The 9471-nt window shown below is 46.9% G+C and overlaps 1 protein-coding gene across 1 annotated transcript in view; it reads left to right on the top strand.

Annotated features, from left to right (window-relative positions):
* Positions 1 to 994: 994 nt before the first annotated feature.
* The window catches only part of LOC120797281 (endophilin-A1-like), a 28287-nt gene continuing 19810 nt past the window's right edge, over positions 995 to 9471 (top strand). Inside the window, exon 1 of the mRNA XM_040140817.1 lies at positions 995 to 1050. Coding sequence (XP_039996751.1) covers positions 1006 to 1050 — 45 coding nt within the window. The 5' untranslated portion in view covers positions 995 to 1005. The remainder of the gene's footprint in view (positions 1051 to 9471) is intronic.

Here is a 9471-nt window from a genome sequence, read left to right as displayed (position 1 = left end):
AGTCACTTATCTTCACTGGTCAACATACCTGCTAAAAAGAGAAAATAATAATCATAATAATAATTTATATGCTTTTCCAGTCTGAGGCTACAGACTAGAAAATGACGCCAAGGTTCCTGCAGTGCTGTGTTACCGAAAGGGGCAACGCACCAAGACTGTTGGAGACGTTGGACTTTACACCGTCTGAATTTATGATCAGTATTTCTGCGTAATCGGGATTAAGCTGCATCAAGTGTGCAGATTATCGGTATTCTGAGAACTGTTTGCGAGGTAACAGTTTAGATAGATCTGGGTATCGCACACGTAAAAATGGAAGCTGATGTTGTGTCCACGCATCGGAGGCGTGTAAGTGGAAAAAAGCATCGGACCGAGCACCGAGCCCTGAGGCACCCCACAGAGGTACCCCGGGTTAGGGTCAGGTAAGGACCTGACCTGAGCCACTGCACAGCGCTGCCGCTGAGACCCGGCCGGCTTTCGAAAAGGACAACAACTGTATCGAAGACGAGAATGGAGCAACATCGGCCGAGGGCAGAAAGCCGCCGCAGCCCGGTTCGTTTTCTAAAACCGCCAAGAAAAGAAAGCAGCCGATCAACACAACCAGTGGGGCTGGGACCGCTTGTTTAGCACTCGGGTGAGCCGTCTCCTCACTAGAAGATCTTTGTCGTCCTCCGCCCCCCCCCCCACACACAAACCAGCACCCACCCCTCCCTCACCCTCCCACCCTCTCAGACTGAAAATAGATCCAGCTGGGTTTGGTCTGGTCCGGCGATCATCGGCTCCTGCGTCCACCACCAATTTTTTTTTTTTTTTTTTTTTTTGAGCCAAAAATTAACGGACGACATCGACGTGTGGCGACCGTTGACCGGAGGATTTACCGCCAGTTTTGGGGTCGAGCTCGGTCGTTCTCGCCCCCTGCCCCCTCCCCCAGTGCTCTTCATATATATCTGTTTTTTAAAACCTCGTCTACCCTTGTTTTTTCTTTTCCCTCCCTCCCCAACCGAAGCGATGTCTGTGGCGGGGTTGAAGAAGCAGTTCCACAAAGCCACCCAGGTAGGGAGCGCCCGTCCTGCCGCGCGTGTTTGTGGGTCTGTATCGCGTCCGCGTTGACGCACGGCGTCCGTGGTCTCGGCACCTGTGATGCGTCTGGCGCGGGGAGACACGAGCCGGAGCGGGACGTGAAGTCGCCACGGGTCCGACCGCGACCCCCGACAAGCTCGGTGGACGCGGACACCCTGTAGAACTGGTCCGTCCCCCTTTTTTAAAACCGCGTTATCGCATCGGAGAATATTCGCGATTTTGGCTTCATGTTTAAAAAAAAAAAACCCCAAACAACCGCGATTTTAGTTGGAAATTGAGCAAATGAAACGAGATTTGGGGTAAATTGTGAGCTGTGGTCTCGCGGTGTTTTGGGGTCAGGGTAAACCCCCCTCTCAAACACACACACTTTGGGATGTAATATTACATAACATAATGTGAGTTGAAACTGTGTGTGTGTGTGTGTGTGTGTGTGTGTCGGCAGAGCTGATTGGCTGTTGCTGCACGCAACAGGGAATTCCCTCCATCCCTCCTTCTCTCTTTTCATCCATCCATCATTCCTGGACCCCCTCGTCCCATCTCCCTCTCCCTTCCTGTCTCCGCTGGTCATCCCTCCGTCCTCCCCGTATTCATCCTCCTCCGCTCGTTTTCATTTACATGTGGTTCCTTTACTCCATCGTCCATCTTTCTTTTTTCTTGAATTCGTTCTCTCCATCCTCTTTTGATGCTCTGAACATCCCTTCGTCAACTTCCATCGCACTAACTGACCTTCCATCCCTCCATAATCCCTTCCTCTTCTTTTGTGAGGCCTCTCACCATCCCTCCATCCTTTTTTACACCCATCTCTCCATCTTTACATCAGTCTGTTCTCATTTTAGACTTTCTTCCATCTCTTCTCCCATCCCTCCATCATCTTCCGTTCATGTAGTCCTTCCTCTCACTTTTTCTTTGCCCCCTATAGTCATCCCTCCATCATCTGTCTGTCCAACATCCCTCTACCCCTCCATCTTCTTGTCATTCTTCTAAACATACTCCCATCCCTCTGTCAATCCCCAATCATCCATTTCTCTTCATTTACACCCCTTTGTGTTGCCCCCGAACATCCCTCCATCTCCTCTACATCCCTCTATCTGTCTTCTCATCCCTCCATCATCTCTTCCTTTATCTTTTCACACCCCCCAGTTTTCCTTTGACCCCTCCGTTATCCCTTATTCCTCTGAAAATCCCTCCATCTTCCCTTTTTTCCACCCCTTATCTTGCTCCCTCCATCTTGTCTCCGTATCTTCCTCATTGTTGAATCTTTGCATTCATCCCGTGTTGCCATCCCTCCACTCCTCCCTTTCTCCCATCTATCATTTTTCTACACCTCCATCTGCCTTCTCCCTGAGCCCGGGCTCCGTCTACAGGAGCTTCGGGCCGATTTATCCCCGATTCAGCCGGTCTGAGGAGAATCTGGTCCGGGACCTTGGATGGCACCATTGTCCGGGCCCAGATTATCTGGAACTGGGGGGGGGGGGTTTACAGATCCAGTCCTAAACCTCCTGAGCTTCTTTTACGTTTCCATCGCCTCCGTCCTTTTGTGTTTGGCGACATCCTTTCACCGCCTCTCCACTCGTGTTCTATCTCTCCGCCATCCCTCTGTTCCTCCCTGTAGGCATCCTTTCATCATCCATTGAGACTTTCCCTCCAACCCACCTCCGCCAGCTTTATTTCCATTTACCATCCCACCGCTCCCCCCTCCTCTCTCCATTCGCATCCCTCCGTCATCAGCCATCCTCGCCTTTCCGTCCTCCCGCCGTCGCCTCCCCTTCTCCCTGAACATCCCTCCGTCATCGGTTTCAGTTTGGAGCAAAGTGCAGCCTGCTAACTGCCGGCGTGTCACTTACCGCCACTGCTGCTGCCAGTGCTTCCTCTACTCCTGTTGCTGCCGTTGAAGCTGCTACCTCCTACCAGTGCCACCACTGCTCCGGCCACTGCTGCTACGCCCATTGCTACTGCTACAGCTGAGGCCACTGCGGCTACTACTACTGCTACTATTACTAGTGCCGCTACTGTTGCTATTGCTATCATTAAAGCGGTCCTGGGTGTTTTGGTGCCGTAAGCGAGCTCTTATCCACTGGCCAACTAAGGTAGCCAAAGCACTGACTTAATCAATTAGTCTTAGGGTTAAAAAAAAGGAATTGAAATAATCGGTAAATCAATATTTCGAGCAAAAATGCCCAAAAATACAAAAATCCTGCTTCCCGCTTGTCATGATTTTCTACTTTTCTGTTTTATGCCGCTAAAGTAAAGTGACTATTTTTGGGTTTTTAGATTTTGTTTCAGACAAAATGAGGTTTTTTGTTTTTTTCAGACGCCAACTCGAGCTTTAGGAAAACTTGGTGGGCGTTTCTCACCATCTTCTGACATTTTAGAGACCAAATGATTCATCAGTTAATCTAAAAAAAAAAACCCCGAAACAAAACAGGCAGATGAAGTGATAATGGAAAATAATCGTTAGTTGCAGCCGTGTAGGCGCCGAGGGGACGTTTATTTCCTTCTCCTAACAAACTGCCACAGCTGCTGCTGCCGTCACTGTCAGGGGGGTTGTCTGGCATTTTGGCTTAATGTTGGGAGATCCGTCGGAGTCGGTGCAGCGGAGGCAGAGAGATCCCTGGTGTGGTTCAGGCTCCAAAGCAGCCGGTTCCCGCAATTAAAGCAACTTGGGAAGCATCTTCCGTCACATTCTCCCAGTCCGGCGAACACCCATAGCTTTGGAACCCAGCACACCCCTGGTCTGTATTGCAAGCTTTGTGTTAAGCATTCCCGGGCCCGAGCCAGTTTGACCACGGCGCGATCGCTTTGGCACCTTTTCAGGTCAAACGTCTCGTGTGATGCTTCAACTGCCGTAACCTCAGTCATTCCTGCTGTAGTTTTCCGGACATTGTGTTCACCCAGAAATGAATCATTAGGGGGAATCAAGTTAAATATTCCCGCAAACAATCTCAGCTTTACGGATTGGACGTTTTTTTTTTTGTGTTTGTTTTTTGTTTTTTCAATGTTTTTATTTTTGTTTAACCAGGAAAGCCTCATTTACGTCACATTAAAAAAAAAAAAAAAAAATCTTTTTAAATAGTCTCCAGGCCAAGACAAGCAGCAGTAACAACAACCTACAGTCGAACAGCGTAAAACATGCAAATGTCACAAATTCCGAATCAAAAAAGTTCAAGAGTCGTCTAAGCAGGCAACAGAGGCCTCAACCATCAAACCGTCACAGAGACAAATCTAAACCTAAAACGGCTTTTGGCTTCTTTCCCCACCAAACTCAATATCGGTCATTTCCATTTCTGCCGCAGATTTCAGATCTCACAAAACATTTTTGCAATGTGAGCGAAAGAGTTCAAAGTTCTCCTCAACATTTAGTATTACATTTTATAAATAGCCCAATTTCAGCCCCAAAGAGCTCTAGTTGTGATGGAACATGACCAGGTGACCGGACACCGTGGACTTTTGGACATTTTCCGTTCCCTTCAGCGTCCCAGATTCAAGGACCCGGGGACGCATGTCCGCAGATTCTATTCCTGGTTTGCATGTGATTGGGTCTGAATATTGAACCTCGGCTTTCACTGTGAAAGTTTTTTTACCCTGGAGATTGTTTGACGCCCACCAAAGGTCCACTTGCAGAGCTTTTTCGGAAGCTCTCAGCTGTATCTGGCGGTGTTCGACAGTGACGGAGTTTGCTCAGTTGTCATAGACATTTTTCCTTGTCAGACGTCAGTGATCTTTTCTTATTGACCCAGTTGTTTCTGTAGCATCATCACGAGTTGCCACCGAATGCTTGGATTCAGATTTTAAGATTTTAAATTTTTTTGACCATATTATTCCGGATTTAAATGAAAACATTGCTATTTTTGCATTTTCTTTGACTCGGGTCAAAACTGTTGTACAGTTTGTTTGTTTTTGTTTTTCAATGTTTTTATTTTTGTTTAACCAGGAAAGCCTCATTTACGTCACATTAAAAAAAAAAAAATCTTTTTAAATAGTCTCCAGGCCAAGACAAGCAGCAGTAACAACAACCTACAGTCGAACAGCGTAAAACACGCAAATGTCACAAATTCCGAATCAAAAAAGTTCAAGAGTCGTCTAAGCAGGCAACAGAGGCCTCAACCATCAAACCGTCACAGAGACAAATCTAAACCTAAAACGGCTTTTGGCTTCTTTCCCCACCAAACTCAATATCGGTCATTTCCATTTCTGCCGCAGCTCTCAGATCGATCTCACAAAACATTTTTGCAATGTGAGCGAAAGAGTTCGAAGTTCTCCTCAACATTTAGTATTACATTTTATAAATAGCCCAATTTCAGCCCCAAAGCGCTCTAGTTGTGATGGAACATGACCAGGTGACCGGACACCGTGGACTTTTGGACATTTTCCGTTCCCTTCAGCGTCCCAGATTCAAGGACCCGGGGACGCATGTCCGCAGATTCTATTCCTGGTTTGCATGTGATTGGGTCTGAATATTGAACCTCGGCTTTCACTGTGAAAGTTTTTTTACCCTGGAGATTGTTTGACGCCCACCAAAGGTCCACTTGCAGAGCTTTTTCGGAAGCTCTCAGCTGTATCTGAGAGCTTTGTATCTGCTCAGTTGTCATAGACATTTTTCCTTGGCAAACGTCAGTGATCTTTTCTTATTGACCCAGTTGTGTCTGTAGCATCATCACGAGTTGCCACCGAATGCTTGGATTCAGATTTTAAGATTTTAAATTTTTCTGACCATATTATTCCGGATTTAAATGAAAACATTGCTATTTTTGCATTTTCTTTGACTCGGGTCAAAACTGTTGTACAGTTTGTTTGTTTTTTAATTAATTTATGACAATAAACACTGGCGTATTAGACAAATTAGGTTTGAAGTTTGTCCACAAGATGGCACTCAAGAGTTTATTTTTACACTGTAAAAAGTCCCGCTTAATACGTGTCTTGCTCAGGATTTTTAAGAATATGATCTGAGGGATTAGTATCCAGATTGGGTTTTTTTTGGGGGGCAAAAAAACAAAAAAGAAAAGTCACAGTGGGTTGACGTATCGTTATCGGGTTTTCTTTAAACTCCTAAATTTCGTCCTAAAAACTCCAGCGTTGGTCGGGGCAGCGGTTGGTACCAAACCTCAGGACCTGTGCAGTCTTCAGTGGTCCGAGACTTTCTAAAGATTCCCAGCCAGAAGAATGAATGTTTTTTTAAAATGATCTTCTTTATCATAAGCTCAACTAAAAGTGTGCAAGTGCAGCGTTTAAAGACTTAAATGCACCACCATTAGTTACAGACAAAAACAACAGTCCTGTCCTGAGATAAATCCTCTCTGCTCTTTCACACAGCCACAAATGCAGAGAGAAGTCTCTGTCTCCACCGCTGCCGCCTTGTGTTTGTCCTCCGCCGCGTCGTCCGAGACGCCGTGAGTCTAAATCAATGAAAACGTAGTAAATTTCACGCCGCAACGTGACCCCGAGTGCTTCAGTCACGTCGATTAAAAACCGTATCGTGGAGAAGGAGGAGGAATGTTTCCAAAAGAACGCAACAGAATCAGTTTCCCTCATGTCTGCGTTTGGTCCCGGCTGTCATCAGGACGTGGTCCTGCACATTTGTTGCATTTGTCAGACGAAGTGAAGCCGGTAAAGAGAGGAGATGATGTTTATTGATCCCCGGAGGGGGAAACTGGGTCAGTGCATCGGAGCAGAACACGAAGTAAAAATAAAAAGTACGGCGGTGGCGGCGGCAGAGAAGGCTCCAGAGGACAACAGGAACTGTGAGACCTCCTGTCTGCCAAAGCATCAGACTCTGCTTCTTTCTTTTTCCTGTGACATGATCCATCCAAAGGACACGGATGTGAGGCTGTGCAGGCCGCCGTGTTCTGAGTCTGTGCCTCCATCCAATGATTTAACTCGGAGGAAACCATTGGGAATGGACGGACATGCTGCGGAGACGTCGTCGTTGTTCTTACTCCTGCTTGTTTCAACGGTTCAATGACACTATGCTTACCTGGCATCAGTACACCACCAACACAGTTTAGTGTCATCATTAGTGAAGACCCAGCATAGATACTAACGAAAAAAAAGTTTTCTTATCCTATTTTAATAATTTAATTAGCTGTTAAATTGATTTATCAAGTCACAGGGGAGGAAAATAGAGTTTCTGCCTCAAGCTGTGTCTGATTTCGCTCGATTTGCTTTGGATTTTTCACTTTATTTGAAGTTTAAGCTGCAACGGACAAACGGAACGAGACTCACTGAAAATACCGAAACGCACCGTGCCGCCGCCAGCGTGGCTGAGAGCCGCCAGCGCTTGCCGGCTCGGCGTCCCGCCCTTAGGTCAGTGTATTCTGGCTCAGAAGCGGAGGCGGCGTTTGCACGGGAGGAGAGCGAACTCCAGCCAGGTCCCCAGGACAAGGCGGGATTCAGAGGGACTCAGAGTTCAGAGCCTCTAAGATATGCAGGATTACCGCTGTGAACAATGTCACATTTCAGGTTTTCAAAAGGCGAAACAATTGATGAGACAGGAGCCTTGAAAAAAATCTAAAGTTTGAAACTTTCTGTCTGTCTCACGGTTCCTTGTGAAAACTTGAATCTTTAAAATGCTTCACAAATATCTACTTTCATTTCTAAGAATTTCGTACAGCAGCTGCTCACTGTTTTTTTTTTTATAGCTTCTGGACAAAACTGGAGCTCAGAGGAATAAGATATAACAGGCTGATACACACAGTTCTTGATGGTAGGAGACATTTATTGTTGGGATTTGTTGACAGGAAGGAAAATATAGAATATCACCCGTGAATCGGCTATTGATCAGGTTACAAATCCAGATTCCGTGGGTTTTCCTTTGTCCGAGACGACAGGTGTCACGGAGGCGCGGCAGGAAATAAAAAGATTGAACCGCGTGTCTGATCTGAAGCGGCGGCGGCGGCGTCTCGTCTCTCTGAGGTGAGATTTCGATGGCGTGAGGGCGAGCAGGAGGGGAGCGAGGCCCAAAATAGATCTGTGAATCAACTGCAGACGCAGGCGGCACGAGACGTCACAGACTGGCAACCAGGAGACAGGGAATCTGTCTGTCTGCCTGTTTGTCCATCTATCTATCATCCATCTATCTATCTATCATCCATCTATCTGTCTATCATCCATCAATCTATCATCCATCTATCTATCTATCATCCATCTATCTATCTATCATCCATCTATCTGTCTATCATCCATCTATCTGTCTATCATCCATCAATCTATCATCCATCTATCTATCTATCATCCATCTATCTATCATCCATCTATCTATCATCCATCTATCTATCTATCATCCATCTATCTGTCTATCATCCATCTATCTATCATCCATCTATCTATCATCCATCTATCTCTCTGGTGTTGATTAACCATCGAGACAGCGGCTGCTGTGATCTGTTCAAGTTCATTGATTTGGTTTATTCATGGCTATGTCAAGCAGAGTTAAACACACACACACACACACACACACACACACACACACACACACACACACACACACGCACAACGCAAAGGGACCTGTAACCGGAGGCAACGGGGTGGATGTTGTATTGCAGAGGTGAGGGGTGATTGACGATGATTACGACCCCCTCCGCCGGCGTTGTTCTGACAAAACAGCGAGAACATAGTTGAAAGAGCTTTTACATAGTCAGTGTTTGCGTTTCTCCTAATTCAGACCCCATTTCCCAGCACACCCGTTGTTGTTTCCTGCCCCCTCTCCTCCTGCCTGGGGGGAGGATAGACTTGTTCAGTCCGTCCTTCCACCAAACAAAGCTTTTATTCTGAAAAGAACAGGGGGAGGCGCCCGCCGTCGTAGAGACGAGCGAGACGCGATCATCTCGCGCTCGTGGCCCGTCTAGGCGGCACCGGGAGCAGGTTTGAGGCGCTGTTGGACCATCCAGCAAACGCGACCTTTGAGGCATGTGGCCCATTGCAACACCGGAAAGCGCGGGGATCTTATTTTGTCCGGCCAACCGTCCCGGAAACATTCAGTTTTCCATAACGGAAGACAAAGAAAAGCAGCGTTGTCACACTTGAAAACCCCAAACTGTCACATTTTTGGCACTTTAGCTTGAACAATGACATTTATCCAAATAGTTGAGGATTAATTTCCATTGGTGGACTAATGGTTGCAGCTGGCATGTGAGTTGCCAACCTACGTACAAGGGATTCGCAGGAACGGGTCGGACGTGACATCGGGTCGTCGGCTGTCCTCTGTAGTCCTGTCGGCCTGTAAACAGAAGCACCGCTTTCCCTTCTTCCACCGGTCTGGGGCTTGGCGTCACCGCAAGTAACCACCAAGGCTGGGATTGTGCGGACTATGACTTTAAGGAAAACCAACACAAGCAAGGAAATGTAACGTAACATGAATGTTTATTGAAGTTAAAACTTCTACTCTCAGCAGCTTCGACG

Source organism: Xiphias gladius, chromosome 12 (genome assembly GCF_016859285.1).
Source record: "Xiphias gladius isolate SHS-SW01 ecotype Sanya breed wild chromosome 12, ASM1685928v1, whole genome shotgun sequence".
NCBI lineage: Eukaryota > Metazoa > Chordata > Actinopteri > Istiophoriformes > Xiphiidae > Xiphias > Xiphias gladius.
Note: the sequence above shows the minus strand (reverse complement) of the source record. Positions and strands in the feature narration are given on the sequence as shown.